General features: G+C 36.3%; 2 protein-coding genes across 6 annotated transcripts in view; both read left to right on the top strand.

Moving 5' to 3' along the window:
• The first annotated feature begins 602 nt into the window (after nucleotides 1–602).
• tlcd5a (TLC domain containing 5a) lies at nucleotides 603–3,299 on the top strand. 3 transcript variants are annotated; one of them, XM_060888771.1, is made up of 3 exons: nucleotides 603–754; nucleotides 1,530–1,739; nucleotides 2,055–3,298. In XM_060888771.1, exons 1-3 carry the CDS (start codon nucleotides 619–621, stop codon nucleotides 2,588–2,590), a joined length of 882 nt encoding a protein of 293 aa, XP_060744754.1. In that variant the 5' UTR covers nucleotides 603–618; the 3' UTR covers nucleotides 2,591–3,298. The 3 variants fall into 3 exon arrangements, with proteins under 3 accessions (XP_060744754.1, XP_060744755.1, XP_060744756.1); XM_060888772.1 differs by having other exon boundaries at nucleotides 690–745; nucleotides 2,055–3,299; XM_060888773.1 differs by lacking the exon at nucleotides 603–754 and adding an exon at nucleotides 782–1,452 and having other exon boundaries at nucleotides 2,055–3,299.
• Nucleotides 3,300–5,419: 2,120 nt separating this feature from the next.
• arhgef12a (Rho guanine nucleotide exchange factor (GEF) 12a) overlaps nucleotides 5,420–25,060 on the top strand; it is a 56,439-nt gene continuing 36,798 nt past the window's right edge. For 2 of the 3 annotated variants that reach the window (XM_060887850.1, XM_060887851.1), the window contains exons 1-2: nucleotides 5,421–6,622; nucleotides 24,235–24,255. In XM_060887850.1, the coding sequence (XP_060743833.1) occupies nucleotides 6,591–6,622; nucleotides 24,235–24,255 (53 nt within the window). In that variant the 5' untranslated portion in view covers nucleotides 5,421–6,590. Of the gene's footprint in view, nucleotides 6,623–24,234; nucleotides 24,256–25,060 lie in introns of all 3 variants that reach the window. The other variant, XM_060887852.1, reaches the window with a different exon arrangement.

Consider the following 25,060-nt stretch of genomic DNA (forward strand, 5'->3'; position numbering starts at 1 on the left):
CATACAAATGTTAATGATTTCATTGTTTTATGTGAACGAATGAACAGGATGGTTTTCACATTTAACAGTCAAAAACAATTATGTACATAATCCAGGGCATAATGTCTTATGTCATATGTCATATGGACCGGTCTCAACATCTCAAAAAAAAATAAAAAATTATTACTAAACTTAAAAATTACAAACATGCATGTTGCTGAATATAGTGTAATGAGAGTTTTGCCATTAATATGCATTAGGTAACTGAAATAAGAACAATGTTCATCTCAATGGTCTTAAAAAAAAGGCATTAGACCTCTAAGGGTTTAAACAGATTGAATCTAACCCAAAAACAAGCTTAAGTAATGTCAACTGAACTTGAATAAAAAAGCTCTATTATGTATAAGGCTAATTAGTGCTATCATGGGACAAAAATAAATAAAAAAAAAAGAACATGAAGTAAATATGAAGTAAATTTTAAAATAAACGACTAAATAAAAAAAAATTAAAAAATATTGAGACTGAAAAGTTTAAGAACTCCAAGTTTATACAGCAGAAATGTGCAGTGGAGTCACCGAACCACCAGGGGCCGCTGTTGTTTTTAGACGTGTGGGCGGAGCTTCAGGTCTCTTTTGGTCTATGCTGCCTTTGTTTGACGGTGCCTCGCTCCCCGTCTCCATGGAGACGAGGGAGCAGAAGGCGGCGACAGATTATGATGCAGACACAGGCGGATACGGCCATTATTGGGAAGCCACCGAGCTACAATGTAATTCAGGTGATTATTTCTTTTAATGGATGGTTGTTGTATGCATGTGCAGGGTGCTGAAGGTTTTCAGAAAACAGGCATTTTAATTAACCATTTTAATTTGTTAAAACAGTGTAGAAATTGATTAAAACGGACGAATGAGTAGAAACTAGCTGACATGAGGAATGTATTTTGTTATGTTTACATTGATAATGAATGTAAAGATATTGTAAGACAATGATTCGAATTGTGCTACAAATGGTACAATCTGAGGAATAAACACACTATTATTTTTATGTAAATAGGTCCATGTTTGTAATCCAGGGTATTAAAGAAGAATCAAGTCTAATATTAATATAATAACATAAATATATAATGATCATGATTGTACTGTTATGTTGTGATGTTTATAATATTATGATGCACACATTCTTTTCTCTATATAATATAATTTGTATACTTGGTCTATGGATGGTTAAAAACACAGTGGAACATCTAACTTTTTTTTGGTATGTGAGACTTGCTGCATTCTTGCCATAATAACTTTTGGTCTAAATGCTGAAATCAACCAGATCTTAAGTGTTTCTCAATCCTTGCTGGGCAATGCTACTGTGTTCCTACACACATACACACATGGGAGTGGTCTGAGGTCAGAGAAGGACTTCAAGTATTGATGTGATTATATAAAGCTTTGATTGTTTGTTTAGAAGTCTCACCAGAGTCTCTCGGTAAGTTTATTTGATATGACATTGCTTCGATTTCGGCACTAAGAAAGCCTAGTGATATTTGTTTGTCAAAATCTCAGCCCACAGCTCAAAGATGTCGCCACTGGTTCTTGGAGTAGGTGTTTGCTTGGCTGGGTGGATTGCTCTCTATGCACTGCTGTGTTACACAAACGGCTCTTGTGGCTATGAATGGAACTGTCGGCTGGTCACACTGTTTCACGGCATCCTTGCAGTGTGTATAACTGCCTATATAGGCTACGTAGATGGACCATGGCCTTTCACCTACCCAGGTAAAAACTCCAATACACTAGAGATTAACCCTACAAGTAACCACAACTGATTATTGGATTGACATTTAATTTGTCTGGTGCTCTTTTATTGTAGAAATATACTGTGTATAGAATATATATGTATAGATATTTAGGATTGTAGAAACGACAGGCTTATACATAGTACATAGTTTTTATAGTACTTTTATTCTTAGTTTCTAACATAAAAAGACAATGGAAAATACTTTCTAATAGGAACTATTATTAAAGTTATCTTTACAAAACTTTTTTTTGTTTGTTTTTTATAAATATTTTTACTATTTTATGTAATTCTAGGCACAAAGAACACCCCTCTCCAAATCACAGCAATGGTGGTCAGTCTTGGCTACTTCATCTTCGACATGGCCTGGTGCGTGTACTTCCAGACTGAGGGTCTGGTAATGCTTGCCCATCACACCATGAGCATCCTGGGTATTCTGCTGACCCTGTGGCTTGGTGAATCAGGCATCGAGTCCTGCGCTGTGATCTTTGGCAGTGAGATCACCAACCCGCTGCTGCAGACCCGGTGGTTCTTGAAGCACTCTGGCCGCTACAACACTTTCCTGGGTGACTTGGTGGACGTACTGTTTGTGCTCTTGTTCGTCATTATGCGAGTATTCGTGGGCGGTGCCATGCTGTACTGCGAGCTGATCTCACCCAGGCCAAAGTTCATTATCAAGTGTGGTGGCGTGGCCATGTACATCTTGTCGTGGGTGTTCGTAGCTGACATTTTCCGTTTTGCATACCGTAAAAGCAGCGTGAAATTCCAGCACTGGAAGAGTCCAGTGCAAGTAAATACCGATGCCAACAGCCACGCAATTAAGAGAGACTAGTAGGGAGGTCTCTTCAACCAGGACATTATTTTGATCAGAATATACACCTCTACAGGTATTAATCAGATATCAACTTTGACTAACTTTGTTAACTATGTTTTTTATGAACATGAATGTAGAGGTATATGACAGAGACGGCTTTTATAATTGATTTAAACTCGAAATAGTAGTTTTGCTTAATTGTTTAAGGAAATAATTATTTTTCGATTTTTTTAACCTCAAATTTTTAACTTTTGTAATAAAACACTAACTTGGCCAAGTCTTTTTTTAGTCAGAATTTCAAAAGCCCTTCAAGCTTGATACTGTAGAAGAGGCTCCTAAATCTCTTGCTCAGAACACTGAAGCATGGAGAATGTTTTTTTTTTAAATGGTTATTATATTGAAATCCTTCAAATTAATTCTTAATCTAACATGATCCGTGGACTTGGATGTTAAACTTAGAAGTCATTTTTGTGTCATGTCTTTGTTTTAGAACTCTATAACACACTGTATTAATAAGCAACACACTGTGAAGCATTCGAAGGTTTGCTTGCGTGAAATTAATTTTGTAATATTGTAATGTTGAAAAGCCACATTCGAGTTTTGACACTTTTTTAACTTGTGCAATATTATGTGTGCATTTACTGTGGTGTTTACATTGTTTTTGTAAACCTAAGGATTTCAAATAATTTTGACAGTGATAATAAATGCCATTTCACTTCTTTTTGCACTAAAAAAATTGTGTTTATTGTTTTTAAACAAAAAAGCAAAACCAAATAAAAAATGGTTTAATGAGTCTATTCGGTTAGTTAATTCGGTTAGTAGTAATTAATTAGTCCAAAAAAGCCTGAACGAAAGATTAATGTAATACTGAGGATGACCTCCAGGTGGAAACATTGTACACATGTTTGATGACTAAGCCACGTCCCAAACTTACTACAAGTACACTAATATCATGGCACAGTGTTCTGTACAGTGTGGGCATAGCAATTGTATAATTGCATTGAATACAATTTGTAGAAAATTGTTTATTTATTTACAATTGTAAAATAAGTTATTAGTTCAACCAGGAAAGCATGAGGTAGATTACTCATATTTGGGTGTGAAGTAAATATCTTATCATTTTCATAATATTTCTCATTGGCAATAATTTAACCTCAGTTTTGTAGATATATTTCTGGATGTAGTTTAAAACTGTGTGTTCACAGTGTGTGTGTGTGTGTGTACACTTTGCATGGGTTAAATGCAGAGAACAAATTCAGAGTATGGGTCACCATACTTAGCCGTATGTCACATCACTTTAGCTTTTGTGCTTAAAAAAAGACTTGGGACAGGCTCAGATAAATTTATAGTTGAAAAAAAAAAACAGTAAACCCAACATATTCTCTCACACACACACAGAAGATTGAAGTAGATATTTGCATAGTAAAAGGCTTTACATTGCAAAGTCTTTGGTAACAGTTAAATTACACACATACACATGTATACACAAATCAAATAAAGTAATAGCAATAAAATGCTGAAAAAATGTGCTTTTTACATTATTAAAACCTGCCGACGTGCAGTGACCGCTAGGTAAGTATCACTACAGGTAAGTATTATTACAGGTCAGTATCACTACAGGTCAGTATTAGTACAGGTAAGTATCACTACAGGTGAGTATTAGTACAGGTCAGTATCACTACAGGTGAGTATTAGTACAGGTAAGTATCACTACAGGTAAGTATTATTACAGGTCAGTATCACTACAGGTCAGTATTAGTACAGGTAAGTATCACTACAGGTGAGTATTAGTACAGGTCAGTATCACTACAGGTGAGTATTAGTACAGGTAAGTATCACTACAGGTGAGTATTAGTACAGGTCAGTATCACTACAGGTCAGTATTAGTACAGGTAAGTATCACTACAGGTGAGTATTAGTACAGGTCAGTATCACTACAGGTGAGTATTAGTACAGGTAAGTATCACTACAGGTAAGTATTATTACAGGTCAGTATCACTACAGGTCAGTATTAGTACAGGTAAGTATCACTACAGGTGAGTATTAGTACAGGTCAGTATCACTACAGGTGAGTATTAGTACAGGTAAGTATCACTACAGGTAAGTATCACTACAAGTGAGTAATAGTACAGGTAAATATCACTACAGGTCAGTATTATTACAGGTAGGTATCACTACAGGTCAGTATTAGTACAGGTAAGTATTAGTACAGTATCGTACAGACAATGTTATAAATGCGTCCTTTGACCCATGCAAAGTTTGTGTAAATTCACATTATTTACAGATTGTAATAAGCCATAATGTCCCACCAAACTCAAGTGTTATATTTCAATAAAAAAACAACAACAAAAAAAAAAACGTTGTAAGCTATAGCGGTTAGCTGGGTTGTCCCTTCTGACTCAAGAGTGTGTGTGTGTGTGAGAGAGAGAGTGAGAGAGAGTGTGTACCTGTAGTGATACTTACCTTTACTAATTCTTACCTGAGTGTGTGTGAGAGTGAGAGAGAGAGTGTGTGAGAAAGAGAGAGAGTGCGTGTGTGTGAGAAAGAGAGAGTGTGTGTGTGTGCGTGAGTGAGAGAGAGAGAGAGAGAGAGTGTGAGTGTGTGTGTGAGAAAGAGAGAGAGTGAGAGAGAGTGTGTACCTGTAGTGATACTTACCTTTACTAATTCTTACCTGAGTGTGTGTGAGAGTGAGAGAGAGTGTGTGAGAAAGAGAGAGAGAGAGAGTGTGTGTGTGTGTGATAGAGAGAGAGTGAGTGTGTGTGTGATAGATAGAGAGAGAGTGTGTGTGAGAGAGAGAGTGTGTGTGAGAGAGAGAGAGAGAGAGAGAGAGAGAGAGACTCCGCTCCGACTCTTTAACTCGACACCGCCGGACACACAGCTCGGCTCATCTCGGCTCAGCTCAACACACCACACTTTCCATACTATCTGGATTATCCGGAACGCGGTCGCTTTGTTTTTTTCTCTTTGGAAACTCCTTACAACGGACAAGTCTTACAAAATCAGTGTTACATTTGTTTCAGCGCACTTTGGTGTTCTCAACCCGAGCGTTTGTTTTTCAAGCTGTTTGTTTGCGCTTCATGGGAAAATCTCTGCACAGAAAGATTCACCCAAACTATCTATTGATGCCCGAACACAACAACAACAACAACAACAACTTTCTCTCTCTCTTTTAAAACAATTAACAGACACGGACAACAACACAAACGTGTGTCAGATTGATTTGTTGTGAAACGGCTCCCTCTTTCTGTCTGGATGCTAGCCGGAGTTAGCTTTAGCTTTAGTAGCTCTAACAACTGTTTTGGAGGCCTTGCAGAATGCAGTTGTAACATATGTATATGTGACTTTTAGATCATAAACTGATATATTTGTATATTTATGCAGGAAAACAAATAGCAAGATTTTGTGCTGGTTTACATTTCGCGTTTGACGCCATTTTTTGTCACACCGTAGAGAAGGAACAAGTTCTTGGTCTCTATATTGGATGTAAACAGAAAAATCTGCTTTTTTTGGGTTGAAATATTCGAATAATCGCGTCAATCGCGTTGAGTTGTAGGGAAATGTAGGATAAGTTGGAGAGGAAAGTTTAAGAAAGCAAGGATTTAAGGTTTCAGATTACATCAGTCAAGCTGTTTACACTTACAACCGACTGGAACTGTCGACTAGTCAAGTGCAAGTGCTAGTTTTGCCTTCAGTTTCATCTAATGATCCATGCAGAAGTTTGGACATTTTTTTTGAGTATTTTTTTTTCATCCCTTTAAATTGTACCTTTTTTCTTGTCTTGAGATAAAGATGAGATAAAGTTACAGAAAGATGGTCTAGATTTTTTTCCTCTTAATTATTATTATTATTATTTTTTTATTTTTATTTTTTGAATTTTTATTTTATTTTTTATTTAATTTAATTTAATTTTATTATTATATATTTTTTTGCTCTCCATCCCACTGATGTTCTGCACTGACCTGACAATAAATATGCCGGTTGGATTTAAATCTCAGAAAAGCTGTAAAACAAAAGCCCAATGAGCGACACACAGCCAACATTCAGTGACAGGTAAGATCCATTTTCCATTCAAGTTTCCCTTACAGGATTCCCTGTGCACATATTACAGCACAGCTCGCATGTGAACACACAGACTTTAGGATCTTATCAATCTTCTACACATTAAGACTTACGGTTGATGAGGATTGCGGCCGGAAACACGTCAGTAAATAAACAGTGTCGTTAAAATGTGTTTGGTTACTGAACAGATGAAGTGATATGGATTTAACAGCTAAAAGAGTCGATTAATACCGTATATGATTAATACAGAATTTATCATCATTTTCAGTCACTGCTTTATCCTGACCTTTATCATGATGGATCCAGAGCTTATCCCATGCTCTGGGATTCATCCTAACCTGACATTCATAATAATAATAATAATAATAAATAATGCTCAATACACCAGAACATGAATGGACATTAATAAAAGAACATGAACTACATTATATAATAGTTAACTGTCAAAAAATAACAACAAACCTTGCCTACTAAACTAATTTTCTTTTCTTGAGTTGCAGACTAAGTATTTACTTAATCACGCCTTATTACATGCAGTTTTGTAGTGTTTGTTAAATGTCTTTTTATTTCTAAAAGTTTCCTCTTGTGCTAAATGTGTGAATAATGTCACTGTTGGCATTGTTGTTGTTTTCTATTCTAGCCGATGTAGCTGACAGGTTTGTGCTGTGCGCATGGGTGTGGTGAGAAACAAAATCGACGTAGTTCGAGTTCACAACAGACTCTCTTTTCAGAGCTCAGTAACTTTTTGTTTGGGGGTTTTTTCCCTTGCATGGTGTGAGTTATTAAAAAAATGAAAAAAGTCTAGTGTGTGACACTATAGAAGGGTTGCTTGTGTCTGTCTTTACGCTCCTTCATTACTAATAGTAGGACGTTTTGGTTCTCTTTTAGCTGAGAAAGTCAGTGAACAGTGGCAGTCTGCGCCATGTAACCCTTTAAGTTTCATATCTCCTGTTGCTAAAATGGATACTGACCATTCAACTGTGTACCTTAATCATCTCACACAGGTCCAAATCTATCAAATGGATAACGAGCAGTCGATCTTTTTATTTTGAGATTTGTCTTCATGCCCAGTGTTCTCAGGATAGTCTTTGGATCTAAAGTGACCATGACTAGGGTTACTGAGATACAGACATTTCTTTGTGGGTCTCGCACTGTTTACCTGAGAACCTCTGACCTACAAGCCTATAGATTTTTTTTTTCTTCCTTTTTTTATACTGGTTTAGAAACAGCCAATGAGAATCTGGAAGGCAATCAAAAATCATCCGATGTCATGCACAGCAGATTCCTGAATCCGGGTTCTAATCATCCATCTATTAGTGTTAGAGGGTATGTGGAGAAATGTGAGCACAATTATAGTGCTTTTGTAAGAAATGACCTGGCATGTCATTACCCAACTGGTCATACCCAACTTGATTTATTTTTGTGAGAAAGCAGGATTTGGGATTAGGCTTCATTGGGGATCTTTCTTGGTGGTATTTCCACATAACAGCTGATGAAGTTGTGTAGCATCGGTGATTCTGGGATCTATTCATGGGTTGTGATTTCTACAAAATTAAAATAATAAAAACAAATAAATAAATAAATGGCTGTCTCGGGATCCTACATAGAGAATCACGGATGTAGAGAACCCATAAAGATCTTGTAGCCATATTACTGACTCTGTGGTAATGCTTGTTAGAAGAAGCTTATGCAATGTTGTAGAAATACGATTTTTTTTTTGTAGAATTTACTGACTTGGGGGGAGAAGATAGTTGACAAGGGGTTTCAGTAACAAATGAACAAACCTGGATTGAGAACCTAGACTAGTTTGTGTATAAATAACTGAGAGAGGAAAAGTAAATGTGCTCTAATTTTTTTGATGAAAGCGCTATTTATTTGTTTTCCTGTCACTCAGAGAAGGTTGCGTAACATCGTCAGGGAAATTTGACTCAGACCTTTACATTGTTGAAATTTGGACGTGTGTTCCTTTTATTTTGTCAGATCGGTCATGACACGACATCTTTGGTGGTTTTCACAATCGGTTGAGGTCCAAATCTGAGTATTGATGTGCCTCTGCAGTGTTGGTCTGGTTTCAGTCTCGACCGATTCTGCCCAGCACCAGTGCATTTGCATTCAACTCACGTTTATCAGAAACGTGCATGGAGAACACAAGGGTTTTTTTACACAATAAAAACGTGTGATTTACTAAAATGGTATTTTAATTATTGAAAGCTCCCTAGGTTACTAGTTCTAAATCAACGGGAAGGGAAAACGTATGGAAAATATAAATTGAATACATATTGAATATAATTTAATTGAGTTTTATTTTATTCATGATTTCGTTTATTAGTATTTATTATATACATCACACACCTTACTCACACACAGACACACACACACACAGGCGAATGGCGCAGCTGTGACGTGGAATTGTTTACATGCAGCAGGCACGGCACAGAACGGTCGTTTTTCAAAATATTCAAAGGCGAGATGGACAGATTTAGGAAGCACAACAAATTTGTTTCCAGAGAAATTTGGAACTTCCAAAGAAATCACCCTTAAAGAGTGTGCCAAAGTTTAGATAACGCACTGAGCACGCCACAGCATCACAACACCACAGCTAGTACTGCAGAAGTAAACAAAAGCGTCTGAAAAATCACTCCTTAAGTAAAATAAGTAATGAGGTTGTAACGAAGAAGGCAAATAGAAAGCGCTGATTCTCATTATGACTTCCACTGCAGCAAGCAGTGTAATAAAAACACTCACTTATCTGATAATCATCTTTCCATGTTAGATTATTTTCATTTTTGAAATCATTTTGTTGTACACTTTGTTAACATTTCTGCTATAAGTAGTCCCTGTTATGCTACGTTCACAGTTTTTAGCGCTTCAGGTCTCCAGTCTTTGCTGTACTATGAAGTCACCAGTAAGCTTTCCTTGTACTGGTTGCCATGGTAATAACTTTTATTAGTCGGTGGCACAACTTATGTTCCAAATCAGTTTTCTTTTTCAAGGATTCTGGAGAGAGATTTGGTGTTTGTGTAGAAATTCAGCAGTGTTTAAAGGTGGGGTCTCCGTTGTTTGAGAAATGCTTAAAGGGGTGGTAAAACACGTTTTTTCGAAGGCTTGATTGTGTTTGTGGGGTGCACTGTAACGTGTTCATGCTTCGTTTTTAAAAAAAATATTTTACCTTTATTCTACACTGCTCTGTCCCTCCTCGTAAAACGGTCTGATGGTTTCCGGGTTCTATGAAGCCAGTCCCTCAAAAATAGCAATGGGCTTAGATTGGTTGGCCCAGTGTGTTGTGATTCGCTAACCACCTAGTGCATGTTTTTCGGAAACTTCACGCCCCTTGTCTGTGCTTAGAAACAATGGCGTCAATAAAACCATACCAATTTGAGCCCGAATCGGACCCAGAAAATTTTAGTGAAGATGAAATTAGTGAATCTTAGGATCGAGCAGAACCTGTTCAAGAACGGCTGTTAAACAACGTTTCAGAATGTTATGTTTTTTTTGTTGTTGTCTCATACTTTTTAGATACGTTGTTATTTATTTGTACTAATTGTAATAGTTGCTTTATGTATGTTTGGTAGATGTTTAATTTACAACAATAAGTGTTTGTCTATTAACAAAAGTGTATTCAAGAACCTTTTTTATTAAAAAAAAAAATTATTAGGTGTACATGTAATAACAGTGCAGAAATGCCAACTGAAGAGGAAAACATCTGCTGCAAAGAAATACAGAAGGTGGTGTAATAAGCTAGTACCAAAATTATGCATAATGTGTTAATAGTTCTGTATAATCCTTTTTTCATATTTAAAAGGCGAACATAAGTTAATTGTACAGTATATACTCATTGTCTTACATTACTGTTTAGGCTGTAAAACGAATCCTGCATTGAACTCGCGAAGATTGCGGAAGCTTTCCTCCGTAAAATGTGCAGCACAGAGAGCGAGATTTGGGTAATAATTATGAGGGACCGAGTTAAAAATAAATTTTAACCATTGATCCCCAACTTCCCCGTCCCTAGGAAGGCTGAACAAAGTGGACCTGGGATTTATGTAAATATTATGTATATGTAAATATTGGGCTTAGTGACGTCAGCAACCCTGGAGGAATGTCGTGTAGTCCCTACCGACCGTTTGCTGTAGTCCTTAGAAATGGATTTCTTTAAAAGCAAAACTTTGAACGTTGTAACTTTGCAGATGTTGTTTATGCTCAAACAGGAACATTACACACTAGCTAAAGTTAGAAAAGTGAAATCGTGTTTTACCACCCCTTTAAGAAAACTGAGTTGGGCCGGCAAACCAAACCAAACAAAACAAACGTGTGGCCAATGAGCAGAAAGGGGCGGGTCTTGTCAATATGGGCAGAGAGAGTGGCTTGAGATAAGGCAAGAAGTAGGACCCGTGTTAATATAGGATCAGCTTTCCAGCGCTGGAGAGAACTGAAGGAGCGGGAAGGCCTGCGATGGGACGCCGAGGGACTTAAGTAAAGTTAGCCGCATATTAAGTAAAGTTGGCCGTATGTATTAAAAAGACATTACGACCAAATAAGTATTGTAGTAAAACTATAAGGACATCAGTGATGTGTGAGCTGGTGACAGTACAGTGTATTACAGTGAAGTTATTGACTGTTTTTGTAGTATTCGCTTTTCGGGTTTTGCACTTTGCAGACGGTCCCTTGTAATCTCTCTCTCAGTCGTCTGTACATAGAGACTTGTGTATTTTGTCCACCAAGGAGGAAAGCTAATTTTGAGGAAAATTGGGTTGTAGCTGCCTCTCTACATTACTACGGTAGAAAAGAAGTGTTATTTGTGTAGTAAGTGTTGAGCTTAATATTATCAGCCTTTGCATGATTATGCTTGTGTCTCATTTTTGCTTGTTTGTTTATCGGCAATCGTATTGTTCTTCCCTTCAACTATGATAAAGACACATTTCTTTCCATTAGTTGCCTGGGTTACATATGTATGTGTGGGCGGAGCTATCAATAGAGGGGTGGGACCCATTTGGGTTAGGGGCGTGTTCGTTTTGGTGATTTCAAATGTGAACATTGGCTTTCAAACAACGGAGACCCCACCTTTAACTGCATCATATCCTACGAGATGAAAGGGAAGCAGTATGTGCTTTTTGCCGCAGTCGCGCTACTGTTCACTCCCATCAGAAGTTAGATATTTAAATAAATAAATCAGATATTTATCGGATATTTATCCGAAATCACCCAACACCAATACAGACTAAGAGAAACTACCAAGTTAATAATTCTAATTATCATCATCTTACAAAGTTAGCTGTGGATTTCCACATAACTACAAATTCCTGAGTCTTCCATGTACATAAATTAATTTGTACAGTAAAAAAACAAACAAATGAACCAAAAACATCGACCTGTGTCACACTACGATGAAGCACAACATGTTTATGCATACGTACCAGATTCAAAACGTTTTTTTAATTCGAAATCAATAAGAAACAGGTTATAATTCATTTATATGGTTAATAAACATATTTGTCCTCCAGGCAAGTATGAATAAAAATGGATAGCTCCAGGAAATTGGAACCCATGATACCCTAGGAAAAACAGCATTTTATACTGGCTTGTATTTTGGCCTGGAGAAGAACCACACCTATTAGCACCTGTAGTCTAGCTGACAAAAGTGCTCCTGAAAGCTTCTCCACACGCCTAGTAACACGAAAGTTGAGCAATGTAAATAGAAGTGTGTAAGCCTGGCAGCAGGTGAGTCAGAAGCTTTGTCAATGTGCTTTTTGTAATTCTGGGTGTAGCCCGAGCCTGCAGGAGCAGGGAGCAAAGCACTACACCGGCTCCTTTTGCTTCTGCACACTCTCCAGGGATCGAGTCGCATGTGTGACTTCTTTTAGTCCGTGTGGAAGGAAAAGGCATGTTTGGAATAAATAGGCGTATGAAATTCATACTGTCACAGACTGAATTGCTTCCAGAAACCTGAAACTTGACAAAAACTGTACTAACCAGAGAAAAAAGCAGTCTGTATTTCGGTATCTTTGTATAAAGAAAACTTGTGTCTGTTAGACCGTACGTGAACTTTTTTGGACATGTTGCTCACATTCCTCCCTCAGTCCAAAGACGTGCATTGAAGACTAGTTGGCATCTCTACAGTTGATTTGCACACCATCCAAGGTGTCTACCACCCTGTGCCCCCAGTCTCCAGGTTCCCTGTATCTCTATGTAGGATAGGTGGTACAGAAAATAAATAGATTGGTGGCTGGACATTTACTCCAAATATTTAGGATAAAAACATCTCTTTTCTTATGTATTGTATTGTACAAGATTTTCAACATCTGAATATATGATATTCAAACATAATGACAGATTGAATATCAGATCAGGTTTTATATTTCGTCACTACACAAAAACCGGACAGATCGGAAAACCATACACTTTTTGAGACATTGTGTATGTAAGAAGAAAAAAATCACTACAGACCTCTTACAAGAAGAGCTTGATGGGTTAGTTGTGATAGCACCTTGCTGCAAAAATAAAACCTATAATGTCAAAATCTGTAACGTTATAGAGAGAGAAATGGTGAAACCAAATTAAGACTGTGATTTCTTCTGCAACAGCACTCTGGTATAGCATTCATTCATTCATTCATTCTTTCATCTTCTACCGCTTATCCAAACTACCTCGGGTCACGGGGAGCCTGTGCCTATCTCAGGTGTCATCGGGCATCAAGGTAGGATACACCCTGGACGGAGTGCCAGCCTATCGCAGGGCACACACACTCTCATTCACTCACGCAATCACACACTACGGACAATTTTCCAGAGATGCCAATCAACCTACCATGCATGTCTTTGGACCGTGGAAGGATTCGAGAAAGGAGAACATGCAAACTCCACACACACAAGGTGGAGGCGGGAATCGAACCCCCAACCCTGGAGGTGTGAGGCGAACATTTTTTGCCTACTATATTATATACAAAAACCTATAGTTAAAGCCTAGCAACAAATAGTGCTTCGTCATTTCCACAAACCTAATGTTATTTATTTATTTATTTATTTTTACAAGGCGTTCTTTGTGCTCTTAGTGTTGTTTGTACTCTGTCATCATCAATACATGATATTTTCATTATATCCTGCTAAGTGTGGATCATTTTGTATTAAAATGAAAGCAGTGCTGTGGGGGAATCAGAGTCATGAGTGTTTCCAGTCAGTCCTTTTAGCTGGTTTTACTTTATGACCGGTTTCAACAGCTTTAAACACTCTCTGCTATTACGAGTAATTAAAGTATTTTTAGGTCAGATTCTCAACATTTTTCATTCCTTATTGGTTGCTCTAATTATAATGTCGACTTGTGGTTTGACAGTGCTAGGATTTATACACGCAAAACAACAAAAACTACACTTACAGTCCACTTTTAATAGGAAAACTACACTCATTTATGCAGTTATCCAGTCAGCCAATCATGTGAAAGCAACACAGTGCATATAGAGAATGTTGGTGCCAGAAAAGCTGGTTTGAGTATTTCAGAAACATCTGATCTCCTGGGATTTTCACACCACAGTTGCTAGAGTTTGATTGATTGCAAAAAAAAAAAAAAATCCTGCATGTTGAAGGTCTGCAGGCCAAATGCACCATGCTAATGGTTGTAATCTGACAGGAAGTCTGACATTATAGTAACTTGTTTAATCACTCTTAGCAACCATGGTGAGCAGAAAAGCATCTCAAAATGCACATCATATCTCGAGCTGGATGATCTACAACAGCAGAAGACAACACCATTCAACTCCTGTCGACCAAAAACAGGAATCTGAGACTATCATGGGTACACTGAGGTGCACACTGAGATGCTATTCAGCTCACCATGGTTCTAATGAGTGAGCATTTGAGTAAATTCAGCAATCATGCCACGCTTAAAGTCAAAGAGATCACATTTTGTCCTCATTTTGATGTTTGATAGGAACATTAACTGAGACCTGTATTTACATGATTGTATATTTTGTACTGCTGCTTTTTAATTGTCTGATTAGATGTCTGCATACATATGCTTATATATGCTTATGCTACAACTGGTGTTCCTAGTAAAGTGCCTGGTGAATGTATATCTTCAGTGAGTTGAATATCGAAGCAGCATGATTCTAAAATGATGTGTTAAAATGAAGTAGTAGAAGAGCCAGAAAGGAAAAAAACATTGATCGAAGAGGAAGGTCCATTAAGATAATGGGAGCCTGTCTAAACCTCATCAATACCTTATAGCCTGTCACATTATCAGTCCACATAGTTAATGTTCTTTATCTCCTTACAAAAAATGCATACATGCTGGAATTAAAGACAATTAAAAAGTCTATACACATAATACATAAAGCCTCAAAATTAACCATATTTAATTCTACAGACTAAACCACATTTCTCCAGTACTTCAAAATTAGTTTGCAGTATTTACTCTATACTCTTTATTATTATTATTATTAGTATTATTATTATTATTAGTATTATTTTTATTTATTAGCCAATATTATTAGAGTCCAGATATTAGTTTGCTTTTGTTTTAATATTTTTTTCAAATATTCATAAAAATATAAATCTAGATTTTTTTTAATGTTTTTTTTTTTAACTTTTAATATTGAAAAAAAAATAAAAATAATAATAACATTTATTTTTTTATTTAAATCTTTCGTAAATTGTAATTAAGCATCCGTAATGCTATTTTTAATAGCAATAATTCTACAGACTGTATTTGTTTTATTAAAATATTCTTATTAATACTAGCTAACTTCATGGAAGGTAATTTGTAAAATCAACTGAGAAATCTTCATTTTATCACTGTCAGGTACTGACATTTGTTGGCCATTTGATATATAATTTGCTTGTTACTTTATATTGGCTGATATTTGAGATTAGGCTAAACTATACCCAAGTTAGTTATGATCTGTCGAAACAGTTAGCTATTTTGATAATTCACTTCGTCGTTACAGTTATTCAGCAGAAAATATACAGTCTCTAGTGTATGACTTCTTAGCAGTCTCGTACCATAACCAGCTAGTTACAGTAACCAACCTAGAAAACTACCTCCCCTCGCTTTAGTGTTCAAAAAATTTCAGCGCTCAAAAATGTGAAGTAAACAAAATTTTTGAATAAAATTTCAATTAAATTTCTGTAAATGTTAATTAATATTATTGATGTTAATTCATGTAGTATTAAAACAGAAGGGAGAATTAAGCAAAACCCCCATTAGAACTAGAGGATGCTTTTGCTGACAAAGCAGTGAACGGTGAACTGTTGTACTTTTGCAACTTTGCTTGGGCAAACATGATCTGCATGGAAGGGTCATCAGATGTCATCAAGACTATGTGCTGAGGAAGAAGGTTACTAGAACATCTTCTGCCAAGCTACTACAATATGCAGTTATGCCTGCAATGTCACTACTCCTAGCTAACTACTCCCTGACACTGCAGTCATGCTCGATGTAGTGTTTTTTTTTATTCTAACACACCCACATCAGTTCAGGAACAGCTGATAATTAGTTATTTAGTTGAGTCATCTGGAGATAATGTAATATGCAGGACAGTCGATACTCCAAGACCTAAGTTGGAACCTGTTGTCAAGCATGAGGAATCGTACATCATTCATCGTCATTAAGGGTTGTGATTGGGCTTATTGGAGCAGAAAGAGAAGGTATCTTCAAGCCCTGAACCACTCAGTAATGTTGTTAAGCTGAAGTGTGCATGCAACCATACACATCTTTCTTTATCTGACATAACCGTAACTGACACATCATCCACCAAACGTTCCTTTCTTATTCTGTGTGTGTCTCTCTCCTTTCTCCTGGATCTGTTAATATTAATAAACATGCACATCTGCAGTAAGAAGAGGTTATTTCAAGAATAATGTAGAAATAGTAAAAAAAACAAAAAAACATTTATGATTATAAAAAAGGGCGGGGGCACGGTGGCTTAGTGGTTAGCATGTTTGCCTTTCACCTCTGGGGGTTTGATTCCCGTCTATGCGCTTTTGTTTGTAAAGTTTGCATGGCACTCTGGTTTCCTTTGGTTTCAAAGACATGCGTTGTAGGCAAATTTGCATCTCATAATTTGTATGATTGTGCCCTGCATTGGTTTGCACTCTGTCTAGTGTGTCCCCCGACTTGTCCCTCACACCCCCAGGATAGACTACAGGCTCCCTGTATATGATGCCTGGTACAGAAAATGAAAACAGAAATATCTATCTATCTATCTATCTATCTATCTATCTATCTATCTATCTCTCTCTCTCTCTCTCCCTCTCTCTCTCTCTCTCTATATATATATATATATATATATATATATATATATATATATATATATATATATATATATATATATATATATATACGTATACATATATATATATATACGTATATGTATACGTATATATATATATATATATATATATATATATATATATATATATATATATATATATATACACACATATACGTATATATATATATATATATATATATATATATATATATATATATATATATATATATATATATATATATATATATATATACATGTGTATATATAGGCAATTATGTAATATTTTCTGTCTACTACAGCAACCAGAAGCAAAACTAAGGATTCAAGCAGTAACGACTAATCATATTTTTGCTGTTTTTAAGATAGAAGAAAAGATACAACAAATAACCTATCCTTCATCTGCACAAGGTTTCATAGAAATGGAGTTGTTGGCTCTCACTTGGGAATGTTGGCCCAGAACAATGCATTTAATAATCTGTAGAGTTTTGCTCATATTCTGAGTATTTAGCTGTCCGTTATTGAAAGCTTAGCCTTTGTTTCCGCAGAGTGGTATCTAAGTATACTTGTAAACATTTACGGTAAGCTTATGATTGTCCATTTAGCTACAAACGATCAAGCATTTGTTTAGCTACAGCTGCAGACATCAGAAAAGTAAAATAATCTTAGTAAAACTACTAACTTCTACTAACTTGCACTTAACTACTAATATCGTAGCGTAAAGTTACACTTGGATATCTTTGTATCTACTTTATCCGTGTTGTATAATCTAATGCGTGTTTGCCACCCATCTGTTCCATGGTTGTAGTTGGATAAAGCTGCTTTGTTGTAATGAATTATAAATGGCTTCATAGAATTAGCATTGCATTATCCTACTTATCACGTTTAGAGACGTGCTCTGAAAATTGTTGGACAGTTGCTGTTGTGTTACTTCATTTCTTTCTGTTTATCTCACGTGCTTGATATTAACACTAGAAACTGTTCTTTTTTTTGTTCTTATTTTGAAGCTCACAGTAAGCATACGATTAAGTATGCAGTAAATTAGAAAATTGACCTGAACCTCTTTCCCAGGCACTTCTGTCTGTTTTGTTTTTCGCCAAGGTTTCATTATGTAACCCGTTGTCATTACTCTCATTGTCATTGGTTGGGGTTAAGTGTATTGGCCCAGTGACAAATTTGCTAACACTGGAGAAAGGAAACCAATATGCTCTAAGTTCTGTTTTTCGCTTCCTTGTCGATGTGCAGAATAACAGCAGCAGCTGTTTATGAGAACACCTTCGTTTTTAGTAGTGTGTCTATGGAACATTCAGGACAGATGAGCTCTGTCTTAGATTATTGAGCTTCATCAGAAATGTTGTGTTAAGTGTAGCTGTAATAGTGCGGTGTGAGGTCAGGGGAAAGTGGTGATGTCATTGGTTTAAAGCACAGTTCTGCTGACATAAATATTATGTGCTCAGTGTTTGAGCAGACAACACCAACATCTCTCTTTCTCTCTCGCTCTCTCGCTCTCTCTCGCTCTCACTCTCTCTCTCTCTCTCCCTCCCATATTCTCACTCTCGCACACTCACACAATCTTCTTTTGTCTGCTTGACTCACATACAACCCTTATTCCTTTCAGCTTCTCATTTCTTCTTGTTTCCAGAGCAGGAATAAAATGGAACAAGATTAGGAACAGGGGTGGACAAAGTACTCAGAAACGTTGAAGTGAAAGTATAGAGAACCTGAAATATAGAGTGAGAATATTTAGTCAAAAGAGTGTACTCAAGTAAAAGTAAAAAAAAATAAAAATAAAAAAACAACATGCTGCTACTTTTAAATGTACTCAGGTATGGAAAATGTCCTCTTTGTATGAAGAATATTTATTGGATATTCAAATAACCAACAATAAAAACATTAATTCATCTGGAAAACAAGGATAGATCATTTCATAAGCACAAACTACACAAATATTAAATGTTTTTAACTGATAAAATCTTTCATGTAAAAATAAATGTATTTCTTGTCTAAAACTCTGATGATTATGTTTTATATTATTTATTTACACTGTTTTGCCTGGAATGATCCTGTCTCTAGCTAGAATTTGACTTGCTATTTAATGAATGATAAGTTATAAATTTGATGAAGCTGGTGGCTGTTAGGGAGGCAAATGAGACCCCTCATTTGCTTGCTCCAGCCTGAAAGGTTTTACATTTTGGTAGTTGGTTCCTCAATTTCAGCAGGTAGATTTGTGGTTTGTCCATCTTCAAACACACATGGATGGGTGTAGTGTGAACTACAGTGTGTAAATGTTTTGGTACAAGACTTTTTTTTGTCACGTACACATCACACTGTGAAATAAATATAAAAAAAAACCCTGGTCACTGATTTTAGACTTTGCATATACTCAATCTACATGTTAGATACTAGTTAAAAAGAGAATAAAAAAAATAATTACATAAAGTGAAATCATGATGCATGTTACGTGTGGTAGAGAATGTACAAACATTACAGGATGGAAAGAGATGGTTTTAATGTCCAGATGAGTTAAATGCAGTAACAATGACAATGGAGTCAATGAGACTTTAAGAGGTCTCTGAGACGGACATGTCCGTATCGAGGAGTCCGATGGTCTGAGAGAAGAGGTCTGTTGAAACTCTTAGTTTTACCCACCAAAGTGCAGAAGCTCTGTTCTGACCATGAGAAGTTCACAGCAAATTTGGAATTAGCACGATATATTGAAAAGGTTGACTCCATACTAAACTCAAATAAAGTAATTATTATATTAAGTAAGAGTACACGTTTCATAAGTACTATAGTATAAATATGCCAAATTAATACTTAATCAGGCTAACTGTAAAAAAACTACTCTGGTTTAATCTGGGAATTGCAACATCTTGCAATGTAATCAAAAAGAAATATTATAATCAAGTATAATTATTGCATATCAAACTGCATGAACATATGTTCTCTTTCTGGTCATGCTGTTTCTCACTGTGTTGTGTAGTGGTTAGTTATACCATTTACAGCCTGGTCTGACTGAGTGTTTTTTTCCATTACCACACAAACCCTCAACTGACTGGTGGAGCTGCCCATTCTCACACTTCCTGCGGCCTTCAAACTTAACTCCACCCGCAGCTTAAATCCACTAGCTCACTGGAAATTCACTGTCCACTGTACCAGTCTAACTTGCTAATGATGTGAATTGTTGTTTACTGTTTATTAGAAAATGTGTCATATTTTTCAGAAAACTATTTGCTAGCAATTAGCAGCCTCGTGGGAATTTGTGCCGATTTTTCGCAATTGCATGATTTTGCTACAGCCTGTTTTCAGAATTTGAAAATTCTTTCTTTAAACTCCTGCTAGTGAAGACGCATACGAAATTACTTTTTATGATAGCTGTACTCAAGTGGGATTGAATCCTAGGGAATGTGTGTTATGATGTCACACGATGCATTTTGGCTCAAATCTGTGGAAAATCTGTGGTCACCCAGAAATTTTAGAATAAAATAAGTAACAGGAAAACAAACATTTACTCCTTTTGAGGTTTAAAGGAGAGTACAGTTGGGAGTAATAGCATTATCAGAAGGGTAGTCGGGAACTGATTGCTGGCAGCGGCGATCCGAATCTTAAGTAAGATACGTGTAGTAAAAAAAAAAATCCTTATCAGACCATTTTACAAATTCGTCAACTGACATTCGCATAATATTTTCTCTGGTATTTTCTCCTTGAATCTGCTGATCAAGTTCTGACCAAGTACGCGAAAGCAAAAAACAAGCAAACAAACATCAAATGAAAGCAGTTTGTTATCAACATTATCTGTAGTGTTAAATTTGATTTTACCTTATATCTGTCTTTTAATGCTTTGAAGTCAGAAGCTTTGTCCTTTCTTCTCTTTTGACTAAAAATCCAAAGTAGTGTTTTTACAAAAAGAAAACACAGTTCAGAGGTCCTCAGACCCCACTTTGAAACCACTGCTCTGTAGTATCGAGCATAATATATGGATATTATATTATCATATCCAGACATAGACAATCTGTTCAGTGCAGTCTGTTTTAATGTGCCAGTAGTTCTGCTTTAAATCATACACAGGAAAGGAATAACAGAAGTGAAATGATATGGTTATTACCCAACCAGCTTGTTTGTGCTTACTTTTCCATTTCTGCCCCATAGCCTGCAGACTTCGGGGGGGAAAACACTATGGAACGTATTGCATGCTCGCTCATAAACAGCCCATTCAGTGCCTTCTGACTTCTCTCAAAGGGATTTTGTTCAGCGAGAGCTCGCTGCAGACTGAAAAGCTGTCTGAGTGGGGCTCACACTCCCCGCCTCAAGTGGATTTGTCTTGTATCTTTTCCCATTTCTGCTCTTTACGCATGGTGGTGTATAGCCTTCTGATAACAGGGTACAATTAGTAACAAATAATTAAAAATGGACTCGATCCATGTGAGTTTTTGTCCTCAGACAGCAGCTGTAGTCTTAAAGGGGTAATAGTCTTTTTTTAACATAAATAATTAATAACTTTAGTTCCACAGTGTGTTATGTGGATGAGAAAACCTTTAGTGTGATGCAGGCAGCTTGTCTGTCATCGTCCTGTCAGTTTATTTTACAGACACTCCACCCTATTTTCAGTCTGTTCTGAAAGGAAACATGATCGACTCTAGGCTTTTGTGACATATAACTATTTATTCTTTTATACACTATCATATACTGCCGTTATATCCAATGATGTGTACACCGGTTGTACCATATTGTATCAACAGTCTTTGGAAATTGTGTGTGTAGTTCTTCAAACATTGGAAAATTGTTCAATTCTTGCTTTATTGAGTTATCACATATGAGTATATTAAAAGCGCAGTCTTCTTCTTCTGCCCAAAAAAAAAAAAAGCAGGGCACGAGTCAGTGGACATAAGAATCTAGGACAGTTTGTGAAGGTGTTTTAAACTCAAATGGAAGGCCACTCTGACATGGTTAATGTTAGACAAGTAGATAGTTAACTCTATTTATTAGAGACACCACCAACCCTTTCTTTGTCAGAAATGGGACAATCTATTTTTTTTTTTTAGCCAAAATGAAAATTTTTTTTTTTTTTGCCATAACAAGACTAAATTGGCCTGCATTTAAGAGAGAGATTTTCCTTTTAATGTAATGGTGTGAATAACGTAATGGTGATGATAATTAGAAATTGATTACTCACTTTTTTAGCTCTGAAGTGTTAACACTTCGTTGAACAGCCGAACAGAGAACATGTTGGCTATGTGGGCAATAGACAAAAAAATTATCTACCCATTATGCAGCTGATATTATCCCACCATTTTGTATTTTTCACCTTAAAATTGTGGAAATGCTCATTTTCTTGTTTTTTAATACTGTCTTTTCTAGAGCAAGAGGAATGGAATACATGGTCGAATAACAAACTGTTTGAAATACACCCTGAAATTACTAACAGGTCTCTAATACCAATGAAATCAAGATTCGATCAGGTGATCTTAACCAGATGTAGAATCGGGCATACAAGACTGACACATGAATACTTGCTGAAAGGAGAAGACCCCATTCAGTGCTTGTACTGCAGCATTCCCCTTACTGTCAAGCATATTTTGTTGGACTGTCCTGCGCATAATGACCACAGAAGGTTATTTTATGAGGCCAATTTATTTAAAGAGCTATTTTACAAGGTTTCATCAGAAAAAGTTTGAGTTTTTGTCATATATTAATGTAAAAAAATTCATTTAAGTTGTCTATATTTGTCTATATTTATTTCTTTGTGATTTTAGGTTATTTTAGTTCTTATTAACCGTTCTTGCCATGAAGATAGCCTCAGTAGCTGACATGGCAGTAAATTATAGCAACTAACTAACTAACTGTCTTTTCTAGACGATTATTTTATTTTATGGGAAATCACAACCAGGGGCATGTCAATATTATACAATCCTAATTGAATCCAGTAAGCCCCAAGAGTAGACAGTCTTAAATAATGTGTAACAGGCAAAACGGGATTAATTTGGGCACAGAGATAGTATTGCCCATCCTGCACATGTGTGTAAAGAAAACTAAAAAGTAATGCTAATGAGTGAGGGTCCATCTGACATATTGTTTGAACTATAATGATATAACGTTAGTGTTTGTCCATCGACCTCCATCAACCCCCTGCTTCCCCTCTCAAAGCTAAATGGTGATAGTATTGTTATTCAATAGTTAGGGAGCACAATAGGATGAGAGCATGTGAGCCCTGTTTATAATGATGTAACTTGGCTATCAAGCAGTTAAATAGACTAGTGGGAAAAATCCACAGTTCAGGATAAAATGTGAGTGCTGTCACACACACGCAGCCACACACTCACACACACAGGAGATTTGAAGCCTCACCTTGGAAAAGAAAAAAAAAATTAATGTACTAGGAAAAGTCCTCGTTCATAACAGTCCAACGACGTCCTTAGTGATTCCTCTAGCCATCCTATGTTCTAAAGATGTGCTTTGTGTACATAGACGGAAGTGTAAGTTGGGATCAAGGAGAAAATAAAATACAATTAGGCTGTCAAAGCTCCAATTTGAGCTCATGTACAAAATCTCCTATCAGCAAAGTCAATTAGACTATTATTCTTTCTTCTTTTATACTTTTAAAATCCTGTATTTGCATTCAGTCTTATAAGTGCACTCTAAAACCTATTGAAATAAACCACAAAAATATTACTACATATTTACATTTAAACGATTCTTTACTTTCCATACACACGTCGTACCATACACATGTGGCATTGAGGTGTACTGATCGAAGAGGTTTATTCATATGAACGAAACAGTGATTAGAGGTATCGAGTTCGAGTGATTGGCCACAGCGAGCGTGATTCCATAATTTCTGGCTATGTGCTCCTTGTGATCATAATCCAGGTTCTGTCTCAAACCCATAAGGAAAAGCATGTGTTCTAGTTTGTGATTTCTATGGAGCTTCATAGAAATGCATACCAGTTGTAAGCATTAATAAAAGTTTTAACATTATATGTTTATATTATATTTTTATGTATTGTATACATAAAGCATTAGAAAGTATTATTTTATTTTTATTAAAGTTTCATTGTAATATTTTTTATATTTTATAGAGGATTTATACAATGTATATGTTATAATGCTGTTATAATGCATGATATTACAATATATTTTTGGGTTATCGGGTGAAAGCTTTGTGGTTATGAAGCGCGATATGAATAACATATAGACAGGTTCTTTGTTCTGATTGTGCTTGAGAGGCCTGAATATTTAAGACAAACAACCAAACAAAAGAAAGTGTTTAGATATAACTTTAAAAGGTTGTACATCTTCCTGAACTGTTTATATGATTTACCTAGATTTCAATTGTTTTCTCTTTCCACAGGTTTTCCAAAAAAGTAATCCGGTAAGTGATTTCAAATGAAGTTTCACGTCTGGTTTTGCCAACTTTTTTTTCCATAGAGTAAAAAGCCTGGCTGAGGCACAGGAAGGATTGTCAGGCTGCTTAGTGAGCGAGCACCATATAGAGATCCTGAGCGATACAGAAGGGCACAAAAGGCCTATTTTGCAGAATTGCACATCTCTAACTGACTCGGAGAAAAGGGAGCTTGTACAAAGAAGGTTAGATCAGGGGTTTAGGAAAAAGTGCAGTGCATTGACAAAACTCTGGTTACCACTTATATAGTACGCAGCCTGTCAGGGTTTTTTTTCCCCTGTTTCTTCCTTATAGGAAACATTATAGGAATGCTTGATCCTGCAGCTATACATTGATCAACCATAACATTAAAACCACCTGCCTAATATTGTGTAGCTCTTCCTTGTGCCACCAAAACAGCTCTGAAACATCAAGACATGGACTCCAAAAGATCTCTGAAGATGCGTTGTGTTGTCTGGCACCAAGAGTTTATTTAACTCTTGTCAGTTTATATTGTGAATTGAGAACTCCTCACTTCAGACTGGACTTGTTTGTCCAGCACATCCCACGGATGCTTGATCCGATTGAGATCAAGGGAATTTGAAGCCCAAGTCAACACCTTGAATTCTTTATGTTGCCTAAACCATTCCCAGATAATTTTTATGCACTAACCATTGCACATTATGAACCCCATACAAGACCTACCATTTTGGAGAAATGGCTCCGACCCACTCGTCTAGCCGTCATAACTTGGCCCATATAAGTAAAGTCACTCAGATCGTTAAGTTTGCCCATT

The sequence above is a fragment of the Tachysurus vachellii genome, chromosome 15 (assembly GCF_030014155.1).
Source record: "Tachysurus vachellii isolate PV-2020 chromosome 15, HZAU_Pvac_v1, whole genome shotgun sequence".
Taxonomy (NCBI): domain Eukaryota; kingdom Metazoa; phylum Chordata; class Actinopteri; order Siluriformes; family Bagridae; genus Tachysurus; species Tachysurus vachellii.